Source organism: Coccidioides posadasii, chromosome 2, assembly GCF_018416015.2.
Source record: "Coccidioides posadasii str. Silveira chromosome 2, complete sequence".
NCBI lineage: Eukaryota > Fungi > Ascomycota > Eurotiomycetes > Onygenales > Onygenaceae > Coccidioides > Coccidioides posadasii.
The window spans coordinates 6705977-6720186 of NC_089408.1; the positions used below are offsets into that span (position 1 = coordinate 6705977).

Here is a 14210-nt window from a genome sequence, read left to right on the forward strand (position 1 = left end):
CATTTTCCAGGGATCTTAGCTCCGCCAGCTGGCTGGTTACCGTTGGTTTTCCGTGTCCCACCCTCAGAAGATGGTGGGCAACGCAAAGACACAAGCAAAGAAGCCCAAGCATTGCTAGTCGTAACCAATAGGAGATCCATCAGCCGGCTGATCTCTAGCCTGTCACTGTTTTGTGCACAGTTGGCCGTGGTGAAGACGAGGCTACTTCACAAAACCTGCACCGGCTGCATGTGAACCGGTTCATACACCCTTCTTCGAAACTGGAACAGAACTGCCACGATCTGCGGTGAAGACAAAACCGAGAGAAATAAGAATTTGAGGGAGTGAAAGGAGTAACGAAATACCTACCAATCGAAGCGAACACATCGACTTTTCATTCCTCCAAGCCATCATGGAGGGTCGGCAGTGGTTGAGGTTTATTTCTGTCGACCTGCAGCCTTGCTGTATCGCGTAGGCTAAGGGAACTGCTCATACATGATTGCAATATCCGGCCCCAAACCCGCGGCCAAATCTTGCCTGATATAGTTACTCGACAGTTTCGCTTCGATCGCCGTATTCACCTCGAATTTACTCCGTACGCAGGTCGCATTAACCCCGAGGAGAATGCCAACGACTTCGCATTCCGCGTCTCAGATTAGTTTACCTGCGTCGGATTCGCGACACCGCAGGCGTAGGCGTTATAGAGATACTGAGGATAGAAATTACAGTCGCAAAAGCCGAGCTGTGGAAGATGAGGATCATAAAAGTGAAGGGACAAAGTCGCGATCAGGAACAAGATCTGGAAGAGAGGTGGAACTCCCTGACTCGCGATCCAAGATGCATGGAGGCGCAGAACGCAGGCACCGCAGGAGCACCACGGCCACCGGCAGCACTACGGAAAGGAGCCGTGTAGGAACTACGTCAGAAACCAAAACCCAGCGCGCGTCGCAGACTCCGAAGACCAGGTATGCGCGTCAATCAATACAGCAGAAAGTTTTGTGCCTCTACACGGAATAACGCTGATATGTGTGTTCTAGACCGGCGTCTGTCCATCGGCACTCTACGTCCTCTACAAAACCCCCGTCTTCCTCGAAGGAGAAAAAAACCTCCTCTAATAACCCTACTCCCGGTTCTCAGAAGACGAAGGAAGCTTCGAAAAACACATCATTGAAGCAACCACCTAGTGTAGAAGGGAAGCGTAACTCGAACTACATGTTTCTAGGCAGCTTGTTCGGCAATCCGCATCCTCCAGTTGAAAAGAAGTGCGTGCATTTCTCTATCATTTGAGTCCGAATAAACTGACGTGCCCGTAGAATCACTTGCCTGACATGCTTGTCTGACGATGTTCCTATCAGCAAGTCCGCCAAACTTGCCTGCTCACACCGCATGTGCAACAAGTGTCTCAAGCGTATCTTTACCATGTCCGTCTCTGATCCACAGCATATGCCTCCTCGATGCTGTACGGACGATCATATTCCGCTTAAACACGTTGATAGGCTTTTCGATTCAAAATTTAAAAATACGTGGAATCGAAAGTACCAGGAATATACCACCAAAAACCGACTATACTGCCCGGCCCGTGGCTGTGGAGAATGGATAAAACCAAAAAACATCCAGCTAGATACTAGCAATGGGCCTACTTGTGGGCGCAAATACGGCAAATGCAGCAAATGCAAAACCAAAGTTTGTGTGCTCTGCAACCGCAAAATGCATCGTTCCAAGGACTGTCCGAACGACGAAGATACGAAGAGGTTCAATGAAATAGCCCAGGAGTCTGGATGGAAGCGTTGTTACAACTGTTCTGCGATGGTGGAATTAAAAGAAGGCTGCAACCACATGACATGCCGCTGCACAGCTGAATTCTGCATAATTTGCGGCTCGAAGTGGAAAACATGCGACTGTCCGTGGTTTAATTATCATACCCCTGGGGATGGGGCCTATCCGGATATCCCTCAGGGAAGGATGATGGATGAGCAAGGGAATGAAGACGTTCGAGCGCCTATTCGATACCAGCAGGAGCTCGACATGCGACGTGCGCAGGAGCGACAAGATGAAGTCCTTGCTAGAAGATTGCAGCAAGTTCTCGGTCTTGATGACGACGATGACGGCAGCACTTATGACTACTCCCCAAACAACAGGTACACAGCTAATATTGACCCTGCCGACATGAACGACGCATTCCCTCCAATATACGATGATTTCTATCTTCCCAGCAGATTTGCCGGTACCCACACCCCACCTCCACCAGAAGACCGGATAACTCGAACTGATCTTCCACCCGACGATCCTCCCATGATGCCTCCAGATCAGGTGCCACGTTCGCCTAGAATGCGAACCCAGCCGCCCGATTCCGCTCGACGTCGTCGACGGCGCAAGCAAGCCACTGCTCGTGATATGCCTTCAAGCTCATCGCGAGCTCAACAGTGGAGACTAGGCCTCGGCATGCTCCCCCGATAACAGCCCTCTTCGCACTTAGCCACGATATCCTTCCTTCCGGTAAATTCTTTGACACCCGATCCCCTTCAATCGATCGAGATGGAGGGAATGAAATTTGTATCTAAACGATCCATGGGGTTTCTATCTCCGACTAATCCTGCTTTTCCGGCCTTCAGGAATCTACCCTGTTTCCTGACCCACGATTTATTTATTTATTTTTTTTTTACCATGATTGAACGACATGAGATAATGACCTGAAGTGAACGGCATGCACGCCATATTTGGAGGTATTTATAAGATCCATTCTACGTCGACATCTTTGCAGGGGGCCTGCCCAAACCAACCTCTTTTAAATTATTACTATACCATGTTTTATAACTACTAAGTTCCGTAGCTTCTTTTTCTCCCTTGTTTTACTTATTTATCGATTATGATTCAGTTTCCAGTATCGAAATGCTCTATATCCCGGAGACATATCTCTTATTTGAATACTTTTCTTTCATATTCTATGGGGAACCCCCTTCGAAGTTCATAGGCGAGTATTTGTTGATTAAAATGCATACAGGCCTAGAATCTAGCTAAAATGCGAGAGTGGAAATCCAAACCGCCATTAAGAAATAATTAATTTCTTTCTATTAACCCGCTGGTCACAGACACCAAGACTCCATTCCGAGCGTAGCTGAACCTTGTGGAACCGAATTCAATAAATTATTTCAGTGATCTAAACATAGAAACAAACTTCTCTATGTAAAGGGCATGTGATGTGTGTATAGGCGCGTAGGTGTGGAATCCAAGGCGCAGAAAACAGAACAAGGGTATTACTGTAGCGTAAACCCCGTATGGTAGTCGGAGATACGTAAAATGAAATTCAAAGGGGTATATATATCTAATCTCAACCAGTTGGTCTTGCTTCTCACTTGTCCATCCTTCCATCCTAACCTTTGGTTGTCGTACTCGCATTTCCTAGGGTACTATCCGCAATATCGCTCCTACTGCTCAAACTTCGTCTTCTGACATTCCCTCTCAACTCGTCATACATTTCCGCCTCATCAGAGTCATCATCATCGCCGTCTTCAAGGTACCTATCTGTCCATTGCGCTGAGCTTTGTCTCGACAATTTTGAGTGCAGCGAAGAGGCCCTAGAAGCAATAACTGGTCGGTGGGATCCTTCGTCGGCATCCTCCATGGGAACAGGGCTGGAGCACATTCTCGGACTCCCTATTCTCGGGCTATTTAGGCGTGAGTGCGCAATCATTTCGGGAACAGTATCATTTTCCTCGCTGCTGGCGTTCGTCGTATCATCATCTTTAATATCCCGATTGGGTGTGGGACAGAAACACGGGCGCGGGACATCGGTGGGTTTATCCGTTTGACCTCGAACCTCTTCGCCGTGCTCGCTGGCAGTGGCACTGAGTGGTAATGCCCTTTCTTCGCTACGCACCTTGTCATCTGCAGTTGTTGCAGCTTGTGTATACGCAAAGTGAGTGTCCACGAGGTGTTTTACTACTGGCCACCCATATGCATTTGCAAACATGCGTCGGACGATGATATTGTTATGGGCATCGGGTTCTAATCGTACTAGAACCTTACGCCATGATACTTCGCGATGGTATGCTCTCGCGATCTTTTCTTCGACTTTCATCCCAGATCCTTGCGAATTGGTCCCAAATTGAGGTACCTCAGTCCCACCATCGGCGCCATTAATATTACTGTTGGAGCTCGAAGTACGGAACATAGACCGAGGCTTGGCGGGTGGCGGCGGAGGAATATCTTCGGGATGGTAGACACGGTCGTGGAAAATTGTTCTTGGGCGAGAGGAGGGGTCAAGAATGTATCCTAACGATGGTAAAGGGGGGCTGATCACGTCCCCGGCCGCTTCAAATAACGTTGTTTTTGGAGGAGCATAAAGCCCTCCATCCTCATACAACGAGTCACCGCGAGCTCTACCGGGTTTGTGGGGTTGTGCTGGTGTGGTTGAGGCCCCTGCGCCAGCGTCTTCTGGAGGCGTAGCTCGGATTGTTTGGCTTCGTCTATAAATCTTAGTAGCCTTGGTTTCTCGAGAAGCTTTCTGAAACTTGAAAAAAGATATCAAGGCATTAAATGGATTGGGCGATGAAGGAGCCGATGCTGATTTGTTGGATTTTGCTCCTGGCTGTGCCCCATCTGCTTGCTGGAGTTGTTGAGTACTCAAGAACTGACTAGGCGCGGGAAGCTCAGGGGTGGTTTCAAGGCGTTGATCGTCAGAATTGGAATCGGGCTGTGATGAACTTGGGGTGGTCTCTAGCTCCCCTTGAACGTGTTGATTGACGGGAATTGTGGCAGCACGACCAGACCGCAGCTGGCTTGAAGAGCTACCAGTGAGCGCGGCCCAGCCCCATTCTGCTACAGTTCCAACAAGTCCGTTTTCCCTTCTAGCCTTTTCCACTCTATCCAGGCCTCTCCAGTCCAGAAACAATAAGCAAGACGTCCGCAGGGGAACAATTCCATCATTGACAACATTGCAATACAGTGTGCGGTTCTTAAACTTCTTCAATACCTGGTGAGCTGGCCCACTTGGTAAAATTCTCAAGAGTGGCTTTGCCCCGGGATCTGGGTTGCGCTGAGATTTATTTGCGTCGTTGCCCAGGCCTCCAATCATCGCTTCCCAGCCACTTCGCATTTTCGATGGAGCACTCCACGATAGCCCAAGGTCCTGCCCAGTCCGACCAACGAGGCCAAAGTCGAGAGCAAATTTGACATAAATCGGGTTCTCGTTACTGAGTCCAAGGAAAGGCGACGCCAGTGCAACGAAATTTACCGGTTTGATGATATCGAAGAATTCGGGGGAGTGTTTCTGAATATAAGCAATGGCATATGTCTGAACAAGGCCGCCAAGAGAATGACCAATGAAGCTAATACTTGTTATTCGATATGCGAAATCCTTGTGTTCGGGCTCCCGGCGATAGATGGTGCTTCCAGAGTGAGACGCATGGGCTTTTGGGCTCTCGGAACCCTTACTGAGGCCGAACGTTTGACTGAGAGACATCTTTCGCGTCTGTTTGATAGGAAGGTATGGCTGATCAGGATATGTCATCAAAAGGACATACTTGGCCAGCCGCTTCCCGAGATATTGTATACCTCTCTCTGTCCGTGCAGCATTGCCAGGAAAACCTCTCACAATGACCTCTTCCTCGTCATCACTGCCGCTTTCTTCGGAGCGGATTTGTGCGGAAGACTCCGCGTTCCTCCTTTTCTCCTGTTTAGCCTTTTTTCGATCCTCGCGCGCCCGTGATGCAGCAGCATCGATGCTCTCTTTCATGAACAACATGTCCGCACCAAGATTACTATGAAGGCCGTGTGTCAGGACAACAAAATGGACCTTTTTCTGTGTCCTGGCTCTCGTGATTATCCCATGGGGACCCTTCGGTGTATTTGACGAAGGGTTCAGATTTGCATTGTACGTATGCTCGGTTCCGAGATTCTCCAGCGCATCTGTATCTGCTAAAGAAGGAAACCGGGGAGAGGTCCACAAAGTCGCTGTGTCGTCGACCTTCAGCTTCACGGATTCAGAATACACCCCTTTAACCGTCTCTGCGCGTCCCTTTTTACCTTCTTTTAGGCTCCGTTTGTGATCGCGAAGATTTCCCGGCGCGGGTAAATCAGCGATGCTCGCAGCACCCAGCTCAGTGGATTTCGCATCACGACCGACCAGCACTTCAAAAGTCACGCTTGCGGTATTCGAAAACACGACCTGGGAGGAAATTTCGACAATCCAAGAAATGCTTTTCTGGTCTGGTGACCTGGAATCCCCAGGTCTGGCGGGAGCTACATTGCGAACACGCTCGGGCACAGGTATTATGGCATCCCAAGCTGCTCCCGGCTGGAGGTGGGGCTCAAACTGTGGAATCCCATCCGTCTGATGGTTGTCAAATTTGTTATGAGGATCGAATGTGGACGGATAACAGGATGTGTGGATAGTATAGGGTCCATGAAGATATGCCGCTCGTAATGCAATCGCAGAAGTATTCCTGATCTTAACGTATAATTCTGTAGGGTAAGGAAGTATCCGATCCGCCGAAGGGGTATACGTAAGGGTGTAACTATTGCAAGCAAACAAGTCAGCGATGACCCCTGAATTCGCGATCAGTCCGCATGTAAGCGGCCGCAAGCGGAAAATCTCACCGAACAACTTCCCCAATACGCACGCTCCCGACATGGTGTATGAGTAACATCTCCGCTGCCCGTCTAATCTCTTCTGGCGGAATACTCCACCCTCGAAGGGTTCGAAAAGTTGGAAAATTCTCTGGGGTGAGGGATAGTCCTTTGTTTGGAGTCTGAGACAGCTGATAAGTGCGCGGAGTTACGAGCATTGAAGCTTCTTGACCTCATAGGCTGGGGTTCAGACAAGTTAGAGGCGTAGACATGCCTAGGCCCAAGATTTCAGGGTGCGGAGCGGAAAGCTTGAAGGCAGCTGCCAGGAGAAAGGACGTCATCCGCAAAAAGTGAGTGCGCTCAGGAACAGAAAGCCACAACACATCAAAGAAAGATTGCAGCAAGAAGGATAGTCCAGCAAAACAGTAATGATATTCACAGACTGCAATGATGCCAAAGCGTCCCCTGCAGCATGTGAACAACACCTTTGGTCACCTGCAAGTTCCGTCTCGACCAGGTTGTATCCGTAATACCGAAAAGTTCCATTCCGGCCTTTCCTTTTTGGGTATAGTCATATAGTGCCACTGTCCAAGCTCCTTTTCGTCCAATCACCAACGTTCAACGGAACATCCGGGACAAACAAGTCAATCATCAGCTCGTTTCGCCTCTCTCGCTCGGTTCTCAGCCCTGGCCATGGCCATAGTTTAGCTTCCTGGCTTTCTGGCATCTTGACAGCAATGGATGGTGTCCAGAAAGTGCAAAGTGCATGGTTGGTCGCATCTTGCTTTCCTTTCAATTCAGCGGCTCCATCTACAGCAGAGAACAGCTAGATCCTGGAGAATTGTCATACAAAACCGAGGCTGAAGGATTTTCTAAAAGCAATTCCGCATGCGAATTATGTCTTGATCTTTTGCTGATCATCCTCCTCTGTCACCGGTGGGACTCTCATCTCTCGTCTTATCAATTCCACTTCCATCACCCTTCTGTCTAAGGGCACCTTCTCCCTCAACCCATCATCATCACAGTCAAAATACAGTGCCCATCCAAGCATTCTTCCGTCCGCATCCTTCTCCTCTGCAACTGCAAAACCTTCCCACCAGTCGAATGTCATCCGTCGATCAACAGGCGTGCAATCCCATGGCCCCATCATATGCCCTTCGGATTCCGTTTTGTTGCCATATTTCATTTCATAAGTGTCTTTATCAATATAGATCCAATTGAGAAGAGGCGGATCGGCGGTTATGGTGCTTACCAACCCCTCTCCTTTGCGCCATCTATGCTCGGGATGTGGGAAGAAATAGCCTTCAAAATGATGACACTGGTGGAGGGAGGCTTTGAAGCGAGTGGCATCATCGGATGGCTCACTGGCCTCGCCATCGGAAGGTCGGGATGCAATCCATAACTGATATGGTTGAGCGTCAATCGCAAGCACAGAGTGTGTAGCCCATACGTACCTTATGGTTCCTCAACACCACGAAGCAGCCATCGACATCTTTACTCTTTCTGGAGGGATCGGAGCAGGAAACTATTAGGTTCATTTTCCTGCTTCGATGCTCCTGTCTTCTCTGGCTGCGCTGACTGGAACGTATGGCTTCTGTTGTGCCCACGATGGCGGGACAAGCAGCAACTGCTGTTATAATACCAAACACCATCTCCGCGTTCCCCTGGAGCTCTTGGTTTTACTTAAGCGTACCTCAGACGAAAGGGAATGCAGTGGACCAGAAAATGACGATGGGAGAGCTTAATGTTATGTGATGTTATGTAATGATATTTATCGAAGCGAACCAATACTCGAAGGAGAGAAACTCGCTATTGTCAAACACGCCTGGTTCATCCAACGTCTAAAGTTGCATATCGCCTGTCTTAGCAGTCGTTCGAGGGAGTTATTCGAACCCGAAAAATTTCCGCGCAAATATTCACTAATACGTTTCCCTCATGGGCCCAGTCAGTGGCTTTGCAACGCTTCGGATCCTGATCAGCAACTTCGAGTCGTCGAGGTCGACGTGACGCTCCTTTCATCCCATATGCCCTCCAGGTCTTGGCGTGCGCCACAACGGAGCACCCTGACGTCATCCCGCTGCAGCTGGAACCCTCGTTCCGAGCCCAATACTCCGTACCGCGATCAGTTACCGTGAGTTGTCAGTGGCCCTGGGGGTAGAAGCGACCAAGAAGATGGTTGAGGATTGAGGCAACGGAGAAAGCTGAATCTAGAGCTTTTACTTCCTTTTTATCCACCGTTCTGGACCAGACCGTTAACCGACCCTGCGTCTCATCCTGCCTCACTAACGTATGGTAGCTGTTTGATTCTATTCGCTCCTTGCTGTCATTGTCCCAACTCCGTCTCTTCATTTGGGTGTCATATTGGTCTCATCTCTGATTCACGGTTTCCCTATTCCCGAGCACACCTCACCTAATACGTTGTTTGGGCTCCTGTATATATAGTCTATAGTAGTTGCGAATTCTGCTCAAATGGATCAGGATCAACCGATCATCATCGCCAACAAAAGAAATCGTCCTCTTAGCCTTGTAGTCACTGCAACCTTTTGGGACGCATTCTTTCGTCTGAAAAGGTCAATCGAAGGATCCCTATTCAAGAAATCATACTCCGAACCTCCCACACCACTTCCTCAGAGACAGTTCAGAATGGCCACCAAGTAAGCCCCCTTCCTTTTCGAGGCCGTTTCTGCGTCATTACTTACAGCATGCCATAGCGTTGAGCCAAACACAGACGCCTACGAGGTCCAATCTCAGGTCGGATCCGAGCATGAACAGGCATACCCGTATAACACCAACCAGCAGCTCACGCAGCAAAATGGTACCCTCCGGAAATCACGCATCAGAGACCGCCCAGAATCCAGAGCTTCCGAAAGCAGCAGCTTGAAGATCAAGATCGAACTAGATATTGAAGCTGAGGTTGACCTGTATGCTCGAGTGAAGGGCGATGTGACTATCGGGTTGCTATAAGAAGAGACCGCAGTAAGCTTCCACCCCAATCACAAGAGACCACTCGTAGTGGCTAATTGGCGCGCTCAACGCAACAGATGAATATAAAAGTAGGGTATTCCCCATTGTTATTTGCACAGAAACAAAACATCTACCAACCTATCCTTGAAATAAGAGCGCGCGAGGGTCTTAGGATGGCTGGACTGCGATTAGGTCTCTTGCAACATATGACGATTGATGCTGCTATTTTCTTTCAAATTTTCCTAAGTTTCAGAGATATAACTATCGATCGCCTAAATCTTGAACCCAAATTCCCATTGATGTTCAGTAAAATATATCAACTGTTGACGTCCTCTGAGGAATCAAGCAACGGAATAAAATCACACTTAACTGTCACTGTTCCTTATTCCCCATTTTATTGGATGATTAGTCCTGGGAAGCGCCAAATTAGATATCAGGCACCCCTCCTGATGTAAAAGAAGCCAACATGCACAGTGAGGAAAAAGTAACATTTAGGGAATTGTCTCGTTGGTTACTCTTGTGATCAAATAGCTGTCGGTTGCCAAAGCGAGATTTGCACAAACCCATTTAAAACCAAACTACTCCATAACTAGTTAACTAACTAACTAAGGTAGTTCACCACTAAACGAGCCACACCACTAAACAAGCCAAATTTCGCCAAATGCTCCACGCAACAAATTTATTAAATATCTCAACAACCAGATCTTTATTATTAAATAGCTATTAAATATTAAATAAATGTATTCTTTAAAGCATAGAAATTAGTATAGTTAGGAAAATAAACAGGTGGACAGCCTAATATTACAGCCAGAGCAAGAGATTCAGGGGGTAGATAGGAAAGAATTCAAAGAAATGTCAACAGTAGATTTCTCAGCTAGGGAGCCTAATATCTTGCTAGAGATGCTTGTAGAGCTCTTACTTTCTCTTTTGGAAGATTATATAGACTCTCCACAATAAGACTCTTTAGTAGAGAAGTTCTTCTGACAGCACTTTAAAGCTGGTGCTTGAAGCCCTGACTGCCAGTATTTATTAGTATGTTCAACTGTCTGTTTTTTCTTCTCTGCTAGTTATAAAGTCTTCTTCTTCTCACAAGCAACATATTATGTCTCTCTTTGTTTAGTATGTTTGATTTTTTCAGTCTCTTGTTACTTCTGAATCTTTTTATGGGCATTCTTCTGTTCAATCTGTCTTTTTTTAACATCTCTAGCAGCCTGCTTCTTTTAAAGCTCTTATTGAAGTTTTGTCTCTTGTGTTTGAGTAATTTTATTAGTTTTTTCAGCCTCTATTTTATTCAGGTGCTTGCATGCCTTAAGAACTTTTATTGAAGATCAGAACTGTGCTTGACTAGGATTATCTCTATTGAGTAGATCTAGAGGCTTGTCTTGCTTGCAGTGTTGCTTCTTTATCACTAGAGTTAATCTTAGCTGCTGATTCTTATATTTCAGCAGTTCATTATGAAGAGCAAACTGCTCACTAGCTTAAATAATCTATTCAATGCTCTGTGAATTTAGACTGTGCTAAAGATATATATTCTTAATCTCTTGTCAGAGCTGATGCATATTACTAGAAATAGAAGATTTAACTAACAGTATAGAGACTTGAGCAGTTTCAAATCAGTATAGTTGATGTTGAGAATTCAGAGAGTTAATCCCAGTCTTTGTAAAGTCAGTAAGTATATTTTTAACTGTCAAAGTCTTCTTCCAAGTCATATTAAATAATCTCCAGAAATTTCTTTTTATCATTTGAATATAGCTCATTTCTTGATATAGTAGTGCTTCCAGCTTATTGGAATATGCCTTGCCCAGCAGCTTAAAAATTTTAACATCAAGAGATTGCAAACAGTAAGTTGAATGCAGCAGAAGAATTATAAGAAGAATCTTTTCATGGTCAGTATATTCAATAAATTTCATATTTATATAGAAGGAATAACCATCTAGTAAAAGCAGATGTCTTTCTTAATCAGCTTGTTTCTTAGTATGCTGATTGAAAATCTGTTTCAACCACTCCAGTCCATATTTATCATTGCTCTAATCATTTGTTGAAGCTGCAAAGTAGGCTCATTTACTTCCATTATAATTATCTAGTTATGTATTCTGGAGATCTCACAATTTACTCTGATAAATAAGAGCTGGAGATAGTATAATTTCTTCAGCAGAGACTGAGCAGAGCAATAAGAGAAATTCCTGACTATCATTCTGAATAGTGGTATTCTTTCCAGCTTATAGAACTTTAATAGAGACTAATTACTTTAAGACATGGCAGAAGTCTAGAAGGAATTCTTTTTTATTAAAGTTGTAGATGTTTAAGGGCTTAAGATTATATTGATTAATTTTCTGCTCCAACTATTCTATAAGTAGTAGTTAAATAATTAGCATCAACAACTGCAATCACAAGTAATCAAATAAATCATCAAATTACAAGCATATAGAAGTGCTTAAAGCACTGATAGTTATCTGCTACCTGCCTATTTTGATTAATTGCTTTGAGATAAATGCATTTGATCTTGTCATTATGCTGCTTATGAAATTGATTAACCTAGTTGATCCCAACATTCTCTTCTGTCATCTCTTGTACAATATTTTGTAGGATCTGAGGTGTAATGGCAAGGCTGTAGCTAGAGAGCTTGTTTATATAATTCAGAAGCTCTGCCTCCTGTATATCAGAGAGCTTTTTCTTATATTAAGAGACTGCTTCATCCTGAGCAAGTTGCAAGCCTTTATACTGTTGGTGCAGAGTCTCTTGATTAACTGAGTACTTTCTTATGGTTGCAGTGTAATTTGAGGTCTCTTGCAATTCAAGATCTTCAATTACAAGCCTAATTGAGGTGTTGTTGACCATGTTGTTGCATATTGAATGTTGAATGTTGGAGGAATTTTGGTGGTGGAAGATTTGGCTCATTTAGTGGTGTGGCTCACTTAGTGGTGAACTACCTTACTTAGTCTGATTAGGTGATAAAGTTAGTTGTCGAATCGGGCTGTAGCGGCGACACCCAATGTAGGGAGTACTTGGTAAAAAAATGAGGCCTTCATCATTGACCAGGTGTACTCCATACAGATCACTTCACTATCCCTAGCAACATTGTGTGCTTGTCAATCACACCCATGTTGGAACCATCAAATCCAATAGATGGCGGCCAGACCTCTTAGCCTCCAACCATCCACCCTTCTCAACAATAACCACCTTGCCATCCACACATACCCTTCTCCACGTCTCCTCGTCCTCATTAAATTGGATCCTTACTCGTTCCACAGCATCATACTCCACCCGTTCGTCTTCCACATGCTGCCCGCCCTGGTACGCCTTGGCCATCAGCCCCATGGCTTCATCGGGGCTTAATGGTTTAAAATGAACAACATGTATCTGTCCATCTAACGGCTTCGACGAAGGGGAGATAGTGAACCCTTTCTCCAACTGAGAGACAAGCGTGGCCAGGACATACATGTGGCATTCCCTGTCAATTACTTGCTCCTTCGCTTGGCCAGATTCCGGATCCTTTTTGATGAGCGTCACACGGCCGCAGTATTGATGCGTTGGACTCCCATCGGACGGATAGAGAAGTTCTTTGGCTGCCATTTGGAATCTCTGTGCACCAAACTTGCGATAGTGGCTGGTATCACTATCCGCTACTAACGATGCGTGCATTCCCCAACTCAAGACCACTGCACCGTAGACTTCTGCTGCGGATCTCTCCCTGTCGAATTCGCTAACTAGGGGCTCTTTCCGTCGTGCTTCATCAGTAAGGTAAGCTGAGCCAGGCGAGAAATTTGCCTGGAACAGCGGTAGCATCCGTGGCTTTCCACGTAGTAAGGTCGACAATCCCCACGTGGCATCCTTAAACAATCCCGTAGAATTTGCGGCAGCATTCCCAGTCCCCATCGGAATAAGAGAAATGCGCGGTGGTACGAACTTCTTCCCATCGCTGCTGTCGTTCTCATCCACTCCCGAAAACACCTTGATGATATCCACAAGCCCGCCATCCCCAGAAAGTAGAATGATCGTTTGCTCTGTCCCGGCTTGTGCCCTGGGCAAGAAAATAGCCTGGCTTAATTCAATAATGCTGTTTGTCGATTGAGTCTTGTGAACATGGTAACCCGTAACGCTTATGGCCGAAAGTAAAGGCTTCAGCGCGTGTTCGAAAAACAACGATGCTGCGTGGGTTCCCGAATGTGTGGATATCACGACATGCACATTCGAATCACCATCTGCGGGGAGGGCGAGATGCGCTGGTGGCACAAGCTGGTCACTTTTCCACAATGCACCAGGTATTTCCGACACTTCGAGGCATCTAAGCTTAACCTCCAAGTTGTTCGGGTTATCATGTTCAAGAAATAGAATTCTGGCCGTGGACTCATCGGGACCTTCCGCTGGGGGAAGCGTAGCAATCACGCTGTTCAAGGGAAGCGATGATGTCTGCTTGGACTCCAAGTCCTTGTAGTCAATGCTGCTGCTCTGTTCTGACAACCGAAAAGAAACGGGTCTCCCATCTATAGAACCATGAGAAAATGTAGACATTTTATCTCGTCGCTTGCTTGTCGCTCTATCTCCCAAAATTATACTGGGCCAAGCTCTTCTATCTATCCCTCGATATATCTCCTGGTACGTAGGAGTAAACAACGAGCGTCACAAAAATGACTGCGTAACTAAACTGCTCCCTGCGCCGACTCCACTGAGGGATCAGCTCCACTTCACGAAATGCAACA

The 14210-nt window shown here is 46.4% G+C and overlaps 5 protein-coding genes across 5 annotated transcripts; 2 read left to right on the top strand and 3 right to left on the bottom strand.

The window, feature by feature from the left end:
* Window positions 1-603: 603 nt before the first annotated feature.
* Window positions 604-3024, top strand: D8B26_004601 (uncharacterized protein; the record flags this gene model as incomplete). The annotated part of the gene is made up of 3 exons (XM_003070379.2): window positions 604-944; window positions 1017-1241; window positions 1293-3024. 3 exons carry the CDS (start codon window positions 604-606, stop codon window positions 2434-2436), a joined length of 1710 nt encoding a protein of 569 aa, XP_003070425.1. The 3' UTR covers window positions 2437-3024.
* A 264-nt stretch (window positions 3025-3288) lies between these two features.
* D8B26_004602 (uncharacterized protein) lies at window positions 3289-6955 on the bottom strand. The gene is made up of 2 exons (XM_003070380.2): window positions 6577-6955; window positions 3289-6494 (listed from the first exon to the last, which is right to left on the bottom strand). Exons 1-2 carry the CDS (start codon window positions 6762-6764, stop codon window positions 3350-3352), a joined length of 3333 nt encoding a protein of 1110 aa, XP_003070426.2. The 5' UTR covers window positions 6765-6955; the 3' UTR covers window positions 3289-3349.
* A 408-nt stretch (window positions 6956-7363) lies between these two features.
* On the bottom strand, window positions 7364-8198 carry D8B26_004603 (uncharacterized protein; the record flags this gene model as incomplete). Its single annotated transcript, XM_003070381.2, has 2 exons — window positions 7364-7948; window positions 8001-8198. The coding sequence occupies 2 exons, from the start codon at window positions 8196-8198 to the stop codon at window positions 7442-7444; spliced, it is 705 nt and encodes a 234-aa protein (XP_003070427.1). The 3' UTR covers window positions 7364-7441.
* Window positions 8199-9015: 817 nt separating this feature from the next.
* Window positions 9016-9510, top strand: D8B26_004604 (uncharacterized protein; the record flags this gene model as incomplete). The annotated part of the gene is made up of 2 exons (XM_066124533.1): window positions 9016-9200; window positions 9258-9510. The coding sequence occupies 2 exons, from the start codon at window positions 9016-9018 to the stop codon at window positions 9508-9510; spliced, it is 438 nt and encodes a 145-aa protein (XP_065980614.1).
* Window positions 9511-12519: 3009 nt separating this feature from the next.
* On the bottom strand, window positions 12520-14022 carry D8B26_004605 (uncharacterized protein; the record flags this gene model as incomplete). The annotated part of the gene is made up of 1 exon (XM_003070382.2): window positions 12520-14022. The coding sequence occupies one exon, from the start codon at window positions 14020-14022 to the stop codon at window positions 12604-12606; it is 1419 nt and encodes a 472-aa protein (XP_003070428.1). The 3' UTR covers window positions 12520-12603.
* Window positions 14023-14210: the final 188 nt, after the last annotated feature.

Coding starts and splice junctions, on each gene's coding strand:
- D8B26_004602 (XM_003070380.2), bottom strand. CDS start 6,764: ATGCTCGTAACTCCGCGCACTTATCAGCTGTCTCAGACTCCAAACAAA. Junction 6,495..6,576: donor CGTATTGGGGAAGTTGTTCG/GTGAGATTTTCC, acceptor TGCTTGCAATAG/TTACACCCTTACGTATACCC.